The sequence below is a fragment of the Penicillium pulvis genome, assembly GCF_028828015.1.
Source record: "Penicillium pulvis strain IBT 33274 chromosome Unknown scaffold_8_segment0_segment0, whole genome shotgun sequence".
In the NCBI taxonomy this organism is placed as follows: domain Eukaryota; kingdom Fungi; phylum Ascomycota; class Eurotiomycetes; order Eurotiales; family Aspergillaceae; genus Penicillium; species Penicillium pulvis.
In genome coordinates, this window is record NW_026643080.1 from 2,357,937 (window position 1) to 2,371,063 (window position 13,127).

Here is a 13,127-nt window from a genome sequence, read left to right on the forward strand (position 1 = left end):
ATAAACGCCAAATACAAAAGAAAAGGAAACACAATGAAAAACATGTCCCCGGGAAGCGTCTGCATGCCACCCGTCGTGAATAAGGTTACACGAGAAAAGTAAAAATCCGAGTCAGGATCGCTTAGTGAGTGCCGTTGTGATTGCGACCTGAGTAGTGGGAGCTACCGTGTCGGAAATATGGGTGCATGCACGCCTGTTTGGCCGAAAGTCGGTGCGCCGGATCATATTCGAGCAGAGCTTCAAGAAGCTCGCAACCAGCCGGCTCCAGTCCGGGAACCAGGGGGGTATCGGGGCGCTTCCACTTGGGGAAGGTGGCCTTGTAGTCGGGGAAAGAGGTGACACCGGGCCACGCCTCTTCATCGGGGGTACCAAGAACGCTATAGAAGTGTTAGTCCACAGTCCGAACACAAACAGACAAGAGGTACCGACCGGAAGATCTTGAAAATCTCGTCAATTTCTGAGTCACCAGGGAAAAGAGGCTTGCGAGTGCACATCTCGGCGAAGATGGCACCAACAGACCACATGTCGACACCGGTGGAGTACTGACGGCCACCGAGCAGAATTTCTGGAGAGCGGTACCACAATGTGACAACCTAGAAGCCAATTAGAGATCAATTCTAGGCCCCTTTCCAAATGGCGCAGGTATACTAACCTCGTGGGTGTAGGTGCGCAGGGGGACACCGAATGCTCGGGCCAGACCGAAATCAGCCAGCTTCAGGTTGCCCTCGACGTTAATCAACAGGTTCTGCGGCTTCAAATCACGGTGCAAGATGCGGTGGCTGTGGCAGTAGCGAATGCCCTCCACCAGCTGAGCCATGAATCTCTTAACCATAGCTTCACCGAGACCCAGGTTGGCACCCATCATCGTACCATCCGGAAGAGCCTTTCCACGGCCACCCTCGCTGACGGGCAGAGCCTCCATGTATTTCTTCAGGTCGAGGTCAAGATATTCGAAGACGAGATAGAGCTTATGGCCGTCGGCGTGAACAATGTTCAGCAATTGTACAATGTTGGGGTCCTGCATTTCTTTGAGGAGGGAGATCTCGCGGATGGCGGTACTTGGGACACCCTCATCTTCGGCCTCGAGACGGATCTTCTTGAGAGCGACGATACGGTTGGGGTGGTTAAGCTCGCGAGCCTTGTAGACAACACCGTAGGTACCTATGGAGACGAGATGACGCGTGAGTTGGGCATAAACAAAGCAAACCTAGGAGGGATTGATCGGGCCACACAGTCTCGTCAACCACACGTACCCTCGCCAATTTTCTCGATTTTTTGGTAGTTCTCCATGGCGAATTGGGTTTTGTCCTGCTCTGTTTTCAACTCCGTCAGAAAAATTGCAATGGGCTGGGGGAAAGGAAGTGATGCAGTTTGGAGCAATGGAGGAAGGACGAGGGTGAAGCAAGGAGGGATAGGGATATGGACTCAATGAGACGTACGTTTTGATGGTTAGTTTGTGAAACCACTGGAGGCTTTGGCTTCAACTCAGGTCCCCACACCACGAAGAAATAGTCGTCTGGAAGTTCTTTTTGCCTGGAAAAGTAAGATTTGGATTGGTGGTGTTCAAGGTGGGGAGAAAAACAAACAGTGGCCCCCGCGTCGTGGGAAGGCGGTCAGTGTATGATTTGACTAAATCCAATTAACTCTCGCCTCTTGCTATGTTTTCTTTGAGGATTTGTTTTCTTTCATAATATAGAGAATTATCTGACCGACCAACCGCGACTCTGCCCTACACCTGTAGGCCTTTTCAATACAATGGCACACATTGAAAAGTTCAGCGTGTAATACTGCAGGCAATGCCGTAACGGAGACATGAAAACGCTTTCTGAAAGCACCAGTGAGCCTTGAAGAGGGGTTCAGTATATTGGATTTAATGACTCTATTAATCAACTTCGAGAGTTAAATATGACTAGATGTCAATTTGGGTGACTAATTGCTGAATTGCAGTTAAAGTTTGGCGCGGTATGGGAGATATAGAGATCCCGCATCCGAATACGAACGGTTTGCCTCTAGAATACAAGACATCTACTCGTAGTTTAACAAACCTGTACATAGCATTAAAACATGTATCTAGCTAATCTTGATGGTAGAATGACTATAATAGTAAGAAGGCAGATATTTGTATTTTTTATCCTTGGCAAATACGAGGTCACACATGTACTTCTCCAAGTTGATATGTACCGTCTCCAAATGACCCCAACACCCCCGCCCAGGGCGATAAGAACAATGCTTGCAAAGCATATATATTAGGACATTCTATCCCTTCTTTTGCACCGGTTCCAATTTTGGGAATTATTCTGCACGTACTACGTCGCAACATCATGGCAGCAGATCCCGACTGGCGTTCCCGGGGCGCAGCCAAGCGTCAAGCTACCCTTGATACGATCCCCAAGAAATGGCGACTTCAAGACCCTGTTCCTCCTGCAACAGAAGTGCCCGATGTTACAGGATCTTATATTCAGCAGTATCTTAGTAAGCGTGAGATCGAGATCACCGAATCTGATGCAGTTGATATTGCTGCACAGACTACCTCGGGTACTTGGTCCGCTGTCGAAGTCACGGAAGCCTTCTGTCACCGTGCTGCATTGGCTCATCAACTTGTAAGTCGTGACCCCTGAAGCATTAGTTCAAATATTCAACTAACCCCGATACAAGGTCAGCTGTCTACATGAGATCTTCTTCGATGCAGCCATCGAAGATGCAAAGAAACTCGATGCCTACTTTGCAGAGCATAAAGCTCCAATTGGCCCATTGCACGGCCTTCCCGTCAGTCTAAAAGACCAATTCCACGTCAAAGGTGTCGAAACAACGATGGGCTATGTAGGTTGGATCAACACATTTCAAGGCAAATCCAACGATTCACGTCGGACAGTAGAAGAGAGCGAACTTACCAAAGAGCTACGCAGCCTTGGTGCGGTTCTATACTGCAAAACCAGTGTCCCTGCAACCCTTATGGCCGGTGAAACAGTCAACAACATCATCGGCTATACCTGGAACCCGAAGAACAGACTTCTATCTTGTGGCGGCAGTTCTGGTGGTGAAGGAGCACTGATCGCCCTGCGAGGATCCCCCGGCGGCTTCGGTACTGATATCGGAGGCAGTGTCCGTATCCCCGCGGGTTTCAACAATTTGTACGGGATACGTCCGTCTGCTGGACGGATACCGTATGAGGGCGCTGCGAATTCGATGGATGGGCAGAACTCGATATTATCTGTTATCGGGCCGTTAGCCCCTACTGCACGCTCTTTGACGTTCCTTTTCAAGGCAATTTTGAGCCAGGAACCGTGGTATCATGATCCACTTGTTTTGGAGTTGCCGTGGCGTGATGAGATCGTGCAAGAGACTTGCTCTCTGATTAAGCAGGCTGGAAACGGTGTCCCAAGTCTTGCATTCGGGTTCATGAACTATAACGGTGTGGGTCGGATTCATCCACCGATTGCACGGGGCATGAAACTTGTCGAGCAGACGTTGAGACGACTGGGTCATAAAGTTATCACTTGGTACCCGCCGTCTCATGCCACGGCTCACGAATTAGCTGTATGTGTACCCTTTTCCGGACAAGACCTTTGTGTCGGCAATCTTACTGACTATGATAGAACCACATTTACGGCATGGACGGTGGTGTAGATATGATACACCACTTTGGTTTGTCTGGCGAGAAAAAAGCACCACAGGTTCTCCTCCTCGAAGAAGGCGTTGAGTTGAAGGCATCTTCGATCGCTGATATTAACATCGCGAAGCGGGAGTACCAGAAACAGTACATGGATTACTGGAACAGCACTGTCAAGTTGACCGGTACAGGACGTCCGGTTGATGGAGTCTTTTGCCCACTGGCATCACATGCCGCAGTCATCCCTGGCCAATACGGTAACGTCGGCTACACTAGTTTCGTGAATGTACTGGACTATACCAGTGTGGCCATTCCGGTGACTTTTGCGGATAAAGATGTGGATGTCCGTCCCGCGAACAAGTCTGCTGCCGAGCTGGAAGATTATATCGAATGGGATTGTAAGCTTTTTTGTTTCGCCCCTGTCAATAACTTTGAAGGAATCCGTATCAGCTAACAGCTATGCAGATGATGCCAAGACATATGATGGTGCTCCTGTTGGGGTCCAGTTGATGGGAAGACGATTGCAAGAAGAGAAAATCCTAACAATTGCTGAGTATATTGGGAAAGAGATTGCCCAGGATCTGAACTAATGTAACTGGCCCTTGAACGGCTAGCTCTATTGGAAATTTAGTACGATGGTGACAATAGTCAGCCTAGCATTATAAGATGATTTTGTATGAGTGAAGTGATTCGTGGCGGAGCTTTTTAATTGAACACCACAACAGTAGTTGAACACCCTCACTAACTGCATTTGAAGTTGCGCAGTAATTGTAATTCAGTTTTATCTCAAGTATTTGAGAACATCGCATCATCTCGCTTGGTCCGCGTCAATATATGAGATAACGCTTCATCAGAGACATGATGTAAGTAAAAAAGAGGTAGCTCAGTGGGTATCATATCATTCTTTAATCACCTTCAAATTCCAGCGTAGTCTACAGAGTAACATGAGCAATTAGATACCTGGTTATGTACTCAACATTACTATTCTCTGAATCTTGAATACTGTGCTACTTCAAATGCGCTTAGTGAGGGTGTTCAACTAATTTTGTGGTGTTCAATTAAAAAGCTCCTTCATGGCTAGGTTTAACTATACAAAGGGTATATGCGGTAAAATCATCCAAAAGGCATCCAAAACATGTCTATTCGTATATGAGAGACCTGTTTTTCTCGTGGAAGATAAAAAATACAGGGCCAGCGAATTTTGATTCGATCATAACCTAGAAGACGATGGAGGCGTTTGTCCCGACGGCGCTGCCAAATTAGAGAGAATAGGAGTGGAGGAAGAAGGCCAAGGACCCGATGGCCTGGCTGAGGACGGAGCCGAATCGGAAGACGGCGCCGCTGGACCATCAGACCCATTCATCAAACGAGGACGCTTAGCCTGCGGGGCTCCGACGCCGCCACCCGGTGGGCTGCGGGGATCGCCATGCGAATATGGAGAAGCGTAGTTGGCCGACGAGGCAGGCGTAGAGGCGGTGCCCGCATCTGGGCTCATAGCAATAGCGGACTGCAGAGGTCGCAAGCGGTTGGGATGAGTTGAAGTATCCTCGCCCGGTCGGGGAGGCCGTACATTAGGACTTTGCTGGCTGTTATCTAGATCGGCCATCGCGCTACCACCAGCATAGCCTACTCCAATTCGACCCATGCCCTTATCGTGCATGACAACACGCTTCCACTTGCTGACAACATGGTCGTAGTCCCATCGCGTGGAATCCGGACTGATCTGGCTCTCTTTCGCATCTAACTCTCTAGCAACATCCCGAGAAAGTGGGAGGGTGTCAGGAGGGAAAAGGGCGAACTCGCGCGGCCACTGGCATGACCCTAGTCGCTCGACCTGAGCTCGCAGCTGGTTTGCTTCTTGCTGGACTCGGGCCAACTGCTCATCCACAGATTTGCGTTGCTCGGATTCGCGGGCAAATGCGCGGGTTATCTCTAGTTGCCATGCTTCGCGACGAGTCTCGTGGGGGAGGGAGTTCCAATGATTGAAAGCTAGCTCCAGATGTCTCAGCCCTATTTCTTCGTGTTGTTGTGCGGTTCGGTATATCATGTTATGGTCCGGACTCGCACCCATGTGTTTCGAGTGTGCACTTGGGTCTCCCGCGATCTGGTCGGACTTCCACTGGGCAATCTTAGAGCGAAGCGCTTGACGGATAATGTCAAGATGTTCCACCCCAGGAGCTTGTAGTGGAAACGAATTTGGCGAGGAGAATGGGTGAGAGGCGAACAAGCTCGGCGGAGGAGGGAGAAGTTGGAGACATAGAGAGGGGAAGGTCTGGGCTTGGATATCGAAGTCGAAGGGTGATAATCGAGGGCGGAAACGCGAGCTAAAAGAAGTACTGTGAGTTTGCGGCCAAACAAAGGATAAGAGAGAGCTTACGTGGCAGCCTTAATGTTGTCCAGCACCTCGTGCAACGCCAGCTCGAGCGCCTTCATCGTATCCGGGTTGTTGGCATTGGCCCCTCGGCTCGCGTAATCCGGCAGCTGCAAGGAGCCTGCCCGCGATTGAGCTGGCATGATGCGAGGCCCATCCAGCATGCGACTTGGGTTGGGGATATCATTGATGACTCCAGTTGCATGCCAAGTCGGGGTGTTGAACATCATGCGCGGCGGGGGTTCGCGCGCCTTCGAGGCAGATTCTCCAGGAGCTGTGTAAGGGTCGACTGAGCCCTTTTTATGGGCGCGATCGGGGCTATCGTCACGTTTGGCGGAATTCGTGCGGGCCTGCCGACGTGTGATCCCACTGCGGATGCGACGAATCTCCTCGACATCGTGAATGCCGTCCGGCTTCTTCTTGAACAAAAATTGATCGAGATGGCGGCCGAGGGACGACGAAGTAAATGGTTGACCGCAATACTGGCAATTCCGATCCTTGGAAGCTAAATTGCCGCCGGATTTCGAGTTCGACTGGTCGTCGGCCCGCGAGCCCTCAGGCGATTCCCTGGGGGTTTCTTCCTTCATGGCTAAACGTGTCAAGGAGGGGGGAAGCTGTGTGGGAGGCCTGATTGGAGAATATTGGGCGACAAGGATTATAATTATGACAGCATGGCAAAGGGCCCTAATTTGTTCTTGTTCGCGAGCGATCAGCGCTGAAGAAAAGGGATTTGGATTTGGAAAATTGGGGGCGGAGGTAGAAGAGGAGGCGCCAAGCTTTTCGCGGAGGAGCCCCGTTTCAGCTCTTCTATAGATCAAGTGCTTTTCATTTCTATCTACTGTCCCTTTGATCATAACAGAATCAATTTTGTTTCCAACTAAAACTTCTAAGAGCCTCTCAGTGTCTCAGGCATTTGCTACTTTTCTTGTCTTTCGTGCACTGAACCACCGTTTCATATCCCGAACCCCGTGGAGATACAACCAGGAGAACAAAAAGACCACCATGAAATTGAAGATCACATAAGCCCAGAAAATTCCCTAGATGTTGTTAGACTGATACAGAGGTGCGTGATATAAGGTGACTCACATAGTTCCTCCATTTATGCGAATAGAAGACATTGTAGCTAGCAGCCTGTATCGCAGACAATCAGTGGAAGCTCCCCTTCGCAAAAGCAGGGATGACTTACATATTGATCTCCTGTAGAGTACTGACAGTAGGCGCACATCCCATTTCCAACGTCACTGACATAACCACCAGCTTCACGAGCGTAAGTTCCTACGTATTCCTGGCAGGTCTGTCCTGGGGGTGGACTGAAGTGGGCCTCCTCCCGTTCAACACAGCGAATAGGGACATTATGAGTCACCACACCTAGGAACCCTTCTAGGAGATAGTGGAAGGGGGTGAGCCAATACATCCACGATTGCCAGAAATGAGGGAGCGCAGAATAGGGAACAAGGACACCACAAAACGAGACGACGAAAGTAAAGAATGTGGGAACTAGCAAGGAGGCAAATAGATCATTTGGCGCAAAGGCTGCGATGAACTGTCCAAAGCCAACATAAAAGCATTCAAACAGCATCAGCATCATCCAAACATAGCCGGAGCTAAAAGAGTCGCGTGGGAACCAGATTCCCCAGTACCTATATTCAGTAAGTTGTCTAATTTCATTTCGATTCTTGTTTCGATCGGCATGTTCTTACCAGCAATTGAAGTAGACAGATCCCGCCACAATTGAGTATGGCAGTTCGGGTAGAATTGCGCTTACAACAAAAGCAACCCAAGAGTAAATCTTGGAACTGGACTCGCGAGATTCGTAGAGGCCTCGAGCATGCAGGTAGCGTGGTTGTAGCTGCTGAATCAGTGGCGGTGAAATGGTGAGTGTCATGAAGACAGCGAAGAGTCTCGATTGCATATCGATATAGCTGTTGCCTAGGTGCCAGAACGTAAAGGTGTTAAAAAGACCGGTGAAGATGTGAAGCATAAATTTGCCCTTGGTTGAAGGTTAGTATATGAGATATCCAACTCCGCATTGAGCTTACAAGTATGTAGTCCGGAAGCCTCCAGTAGGCCACAAAGTTCCTCCTAGTCACTGCCACGATCTGAACATACAGAGGCATGGCAAATTCACGGTCATCTCTGGTCTCCTTTTTTTCTATGTCGTGGCGAGTGCGAATGATGTCCTCCAGCTCTGTAGAGAGATTTTTGTATTCTGGTGAGGAAGCCCATACATCTCCCCAATCTTGGCCTTTATACTCTGGATTACCAGCTCCAATAACTTCGAGCATGTACTAAAATTCCAAAATGTGAGACAAAGGTCAAGCAATGTAGTTGAGCAGGATAACTGACCTCGGCTGGATTGGCATTTGGCGAGCATTTGTTTCCGCCATTTCTTTCAAAGTACTCAATGAGTGTCTTCGAGTCTGATCCGAGAGCACCATTGTAAACCACTCGTCCGCCACTCTGGAGCAGAAGCAATTCATCGAACTCTTCGAAAAGAACAGCAGAGGGCTGATGGATGGTGCAAAGAATAGCCTGACCGGCATCTGCCAGTTTTCGAAGGAAGCGAACGATATTGAACGCTGCTAAAGAATCAAGTCCAGATGTTGGCTCATCCAGAAACAGTAGCAACTCAGGCTTACTGGCCAACTCGACTCCAATGGTAAGTCGCTTGCGCTGCTCTTGAGTCAGTCCCGAGCCAGCCGATCCGACTGTGGCACCAGCAATAGATCGCATCTCTAGCAGATCAATCACTTTTTCGCAGTAATCATACTTCTCCTGGAGTGGGACTTCTTTGGGTTGCCGCAAAAGGGCAGAGAATCGTAGGGATTCCCGTACTGTGGCTGTTGGTTCGTGTATATCCATTTGCTCAGCGAAGCCTGTCGCACGTTGAAAGCTCTTTGGAAGAGGGCTATCTATTGTTAGATCCAGAGGTTGAAATTCAGCTGATATGCTAGGAAATTATTCAGGCTTACTGTCCATCAACCAGAAAACTGCCGGTCACCACGCCAAAGTTGATGCGCTGGGCCAGAGCATTTAGAAGTGTGGTTTTTCTAGAAAACAAAATCATTCAGCTTTTGCTCATGTTAGGAAAGGCAGACCAACTTACCCTGCACCCGATGCACCCATCAAGGCCGTAAGCCGACCAGGTTTAACATAACCATTCACATTCTGCAAAAGCTTCCGATGTCCACCTTTGTAAGGAATGGTATAGTTCACATCCTGCCACGTGAAAATTGACGTATTTTTGGCGAGATCTTTTACCTTTTCATTCGCTTCGTCATCCGTCATTTTTGCAGACGGTGCCTCCTTTTCCGTGGACTCTACGTCTGCCGGTCGTCCTGAATTCTCGATAGCATGTTCAACTGCCTTGGGAGCCTCGCCTCTTTTGAAGACAGTGACTGAGCTCCCTCCTTTGTTTGGTTTCTGGATCTCCATCCCAAGCATGGTCAAAAAGACGAAAAGAAGAAACCACGCAATGATGATACCAAAGTTTCTCCACAAATGACTGCGGGAATATGTGAAGGCTGTTTTGATGTAGTCGGATCCCTGAACCGTGAGGTCGTTGGGAGAACTGCCTTGAAGTGCGCAACCTTGATGGCCAGCGCTCGCCGTTGGACCAGAAGGGACAACATATGGCGCTTCGCATTGGATTTCAAGATCGTGGAACTCATTGGACATCAATGCTTCAAATGCATATTGAAGTGGATTTATCCAAATAAGCCATTTAAGCCATGGATGCATCTTCCAAGGTGGAATTAAGTAGCCTGCTCTTGTCAGTACCCGTATGGTAGCTATCCAATAGAATGTTTGTGGGCCGTATATTTACCAGTGTATACAACCAGTGCCTGAATGGCGACACCCGTAAGTCGAGTAGCTTGATGATAGTTAGCAACTCTAATTCGGAGTATTTAAAACCATGTCGTTGCCTCACCAATATCCAATGAAGCGCATAGCGATCCTAGAGCACGGAAGAAAGAATACATTGTCATGGTAAGTGTAAAAATGAACAACAGGTTGATAAAGAACTGGGACGGTGTTCTGGAAAGGTTCGCCATGCTAGATTGGACTTGTTAGCTCTAGAACAAAAAAGATTTCTGGATGTACTTGCAAGTATACAACTAAGTCGAATATAACAACTTGGATAAACACCAGCGGAATGTCTACAACAACTTGAGCCAAGGCGTATGCTGCCGGACGGTAGAAAGAGCTGTCTTTGATGAGCAACCAAACTCCACGCATCGACAATTTTGATACTCACAAGCTTTTATGCTTCATTAAAATTGGTCTGCTGTGGAAAGCAGCTGTGAGCTCAGCGAGTGCAAGTAGAGTGTTGAACAAGAGGATGTAGAACATGACACCTCCTCGAGTAAAAACTCCAGAGCTATAAATAATCAACATCATATCACCAAAAGTGTGAAAGGAAAAACAAACCTTGTACTGGGCAGGTCATAAAACAAGCTTCCCACAATCAAAGACTGAAAAGTGATAACTCCCCATTTGCCCGCCAGAGCTGCCCGATCTCCAAACATCACGAGGAACTGACGGTGAGTGAGGATCATTACCTGCTTCCAGAATGGTACTGTGTAGTTTTTCGTTGTCATATTTTGTCGCGATGCCTCTCTCTCGTGTTCGGTAGCTTTTAATTCGTTCTCAAAATCGTGAATGTCCGAAAGGGTGGCCTTTGCAATATCACTTTGACGGTAGGCTGCTTGAAACTCTTCTGCCGTACGAGGGATTCGATTTTCCCATCCAGGTTTGATCCGCCTTGCGTGGGGATCACTAACGGACGTCAAGAAATCCGGCGTTGTCCATCGTGGTGGGCACTCGAACCCCAAATTCTCAAAATATGACTTTGCATCATCCGAGCTACCAAAGAAGGCACATTTTCCATCTTCAATGAGTATGACTTTGTCAAAAAGGTTGAACAAATTCTCCGAAGCCTGATAAAGAGCTACTAAAGTTGAAACCTGAGCGGTGTTGGTCAAGCTTCGCAAGCTTTGCACATATTCCAGTGCAGTGCTTGCATCTAGTCCTCGAGTGGAGTTGTCCCAACACTGGGTGCTGGCTTTGGTCACCATAGCCTCTCCAATTGAGACACGCTTTTTCTCTCTTCATCGTGCAATAATTATGTCAGTATATATCTCATCAAGAGATGTTGCTGATTCACCTACCCTCCGGAAATGCCTCTAATGAGTTCATTGCCAACCTTGGTTCCCATTGCATGCTCGATCCAAAACAGCTTGGCAATTGCAGACAAAAAGGTCTGCTGGTAATCTTTGCGACTCTCACCGGGAATCCGAGATTCTTTATCCGGTGTTCGAGTCTTCAGAGCAAACAGCAGGGTCTCTCGCACGGTCAGCGTAGCGTAGTGAAGATCATCCTCCGGGTTATAGGAGACTTTTCTGTTAGCTTCATATCTGAAGGCCTATGATTGATCTTCATACCTTCAGAGCGGTAGTTTTTGGCCATTGCACCAGAATCTGTGCCTCCGTATAGAACGTCACCATCGATGCTTTCATATCCGTATCTCTGGTTGCCAATGACCTTCAGAAATGTAGAACATCCTGAGCCAGGTCGACCAAGGACCAGAAGCATTTCTCCGGGGCGAACGCAGCCCTGTTTCCGAACCGTTAGAATGTATTCCTCTCGCCGGGAAAATGAAATCCTACTGTAAAGTCATCCAAAATGGTACGAAGTTCAGGTTTTCCCACGCCAGCGCCCTTCCTTCCACGAGTGAATAGCTTCTTGATAAGCCTAGGTATTCCAAGGAAGATGTCACCATTGGTCGGTTGTAGAGCGGCTCCAAGGCCTAAGCCTTTCACAGTAAGATCTTTCCAGACCACTCCAGCGTGTCGTGTCTTTTCTTCCTTGGAACTAGCCTTCCGCTCATGGCCGAACATTCGTGAAATCAATTTTTCGATCTGCGCCCATTCTTCGCCCTCATGGCCCGATGCTTGACTTTTTCGTTGACTGAGCGTCTGAGTCAGGGCAGCTTGACTGAGATGAGCAGTATTCGTATCATCATCGGATCCATTTGATGAGGCGCTGTCATTTGCAGTAAAATCATTCTGTCTGTCCGATTTGGAAGAAACGCTGCTAGCTGTCGAGTTGGATATGCGTGGAGAAGTTGCCTCTTCCTGAGCGAGTGTTTTGTCACTGTTGACTGAGATGTTTCGGTCCATGTCTTGTGCGAAAGACAGAAACAAAGCCGTCTGGGATTTGAGTATTGGACTGCTTTCTGCTTCTAGACCCTTAACACTGCCTTCACGTAGGTAGAGAGTTTACAGGCCAGAACATCCCTTTTGCAAATAAAACTTCTTACGCTCAGGTTACACAGATACCTCAGCACACTAATAACCAGTTTGAAGAATACATATTACGTCAAATATCAGGTCCCTCGCAGATGTCCAGATAAGATTTTTCGTGTTCGGCCTCGGAGCGTCGACTCTGCCGATTACAATCTCCTAAACCCGCTGCATTCCGACAAACCGGGAACCAGTAAGTAACATCTCGCCAGAATGACGAAGTAAGTTCAAGCTCTCCGATTATGTGAGCTGCATACCCCGATCTGGGTCAAACGTGCGGATGACTCCTCGGGTACCAAGGTTCCACAACGGGCGGGGTTAGCAACTCCGATCATGAAGTCATCGATAAACCCTGATGTCCCACGGTTTAACTCTGTTATCTCCTACACCCGGTGAATATATTTGGCCTGGATCCTGTTTCACATTAATACTACAGTGACAGTTACTATGCTTGTTATTTTCTCCTCCAATTTTCAGAAAATGTTCGCTGATCCAGCTGGTCTTTGTCTCCCGATGATGCCTCTTGGGATTGTACAATACATCTAGCCCCTTTGCCCGCGTCATGGATATTTCTTCGTGAAGTATTCGCGATTCAAATTTGCGTAGTCGTCGTTTGCATGCTGAAATTATTAAAGAGAAGATACTCGTTTATCAGGACGAGACAAGCTATTCCATCAGTAGCATGTGCGAAGCTCATTAGGTTACATTCATCTGTTCTCTCTGCTATTTCTGTTTTCATCGTCAAATTGCCGTCACTCATGCATCATTACAAAGACTAGAGGTTCCGTAGGTATACCCAAATGGATTTAAACATTTATTTTTCGAAGGCATCAACATATTT

General features: G+C 48.1%; 4 protein-coding genes across 4 annotated transcripts; 1 reads left to right on the plus strand and 3 right to left on the minus strand.

Moving 5' to 3' along the window:
* Window positions 1-121: 121 nt before the first annotated feature.
* nimX (cyclin-dependent serine/threonine-protein kinase CDC28) lies at window positions 122-1,290 on the minus strand (the record flags this gene model as incomplete). Its single annotated transcript, XM_057069848.1, has 4 exons — window positions 122-377; window positions 430-593; window positions 653-1,161; window positions 1,254-1,290. The coding sequence occupies 4 exons, from the start codon at window positions 1,288-1,290 to the stop codon at window positions 122-124; spliced, it is 966 nt and encodes a 321-aa protein (XP_056916459.1).
* Window positions 1,291-2,321: 1,031 nt separating this feature from the next.
* On the plus strand, window positions 2,322-4,200 carry gmdA (putative general amidase GmdA; the record flags this gene model as incomplete). The annotated part of the gene is made up of 4 exons (XM_057069849.1): window positions 2,322-2,600; window positions 2,656-3,537; window positions 3,597-4,008; window positions 4,076-4,200. The coding sequence occupies 4 exons, from the start codon at window positions 2,322-2,324 to the stop codon at window positions 4,198-4,200; spliced, it is 1,698 nt and encodes a 565-aa protein (XP_056916460.1).
* Window positions 4,201-4,820: 620 nt separating this feature from the next.
* On the minus strand, window positions 4,821-6,568 carry N7503_010304 (uncharacterized protein; the record flags this gene model as incomplete). The annotated part of the gene is made up of 2 exons (XM_057069850.1): window positions 4,821-5,934; window positions 5,988-6,568. The coding sequence occupies 2 exons, from the start codon at window positions 6,566-6,568 to the stop codon at window positions 4,821-4,823; spliced, it is 1,695 nt and encodes a 564-aa protein (XP_056916461.1).
* Window positions 6,569-6,886: 318 nt separating this feature from the next.
* On the minus strand, window positions 6,887-12,163 carry N7503_010305 (putative ABC transporter; the record flags this gene model as incomplete). The annotated part of the gene is made up of 16 exons (XM_057069851.1): window positions 6,887-7,018; window positions 7,068-7,112; window positions 7,168-7,621; window positions 7,682-7,971; window positions 8,021-8,269; window positions 8,328-8,889; window positions 8,954-9,031; window positions 9,088-9,745; window positions 9,808-9,855; window positions 9,913-10,037; window positions 10,090-10,188; window positions 10,240-10,362; window positions 10,413-11,090; window positions 11,153-11,378; window positions 11,426-11,597; window positions 11,651-12,163. 16 exons carry the CDS (start codon window positions 12,161-12,163, stop codon window positions 6,887-6,889), a joined length of 4,452 nt encoding a protein of 1,483 aa, XP_056916462.1.
* Between the last annotated feature and the right edge of the window lie 964 nt (window positions 12,164-13,127).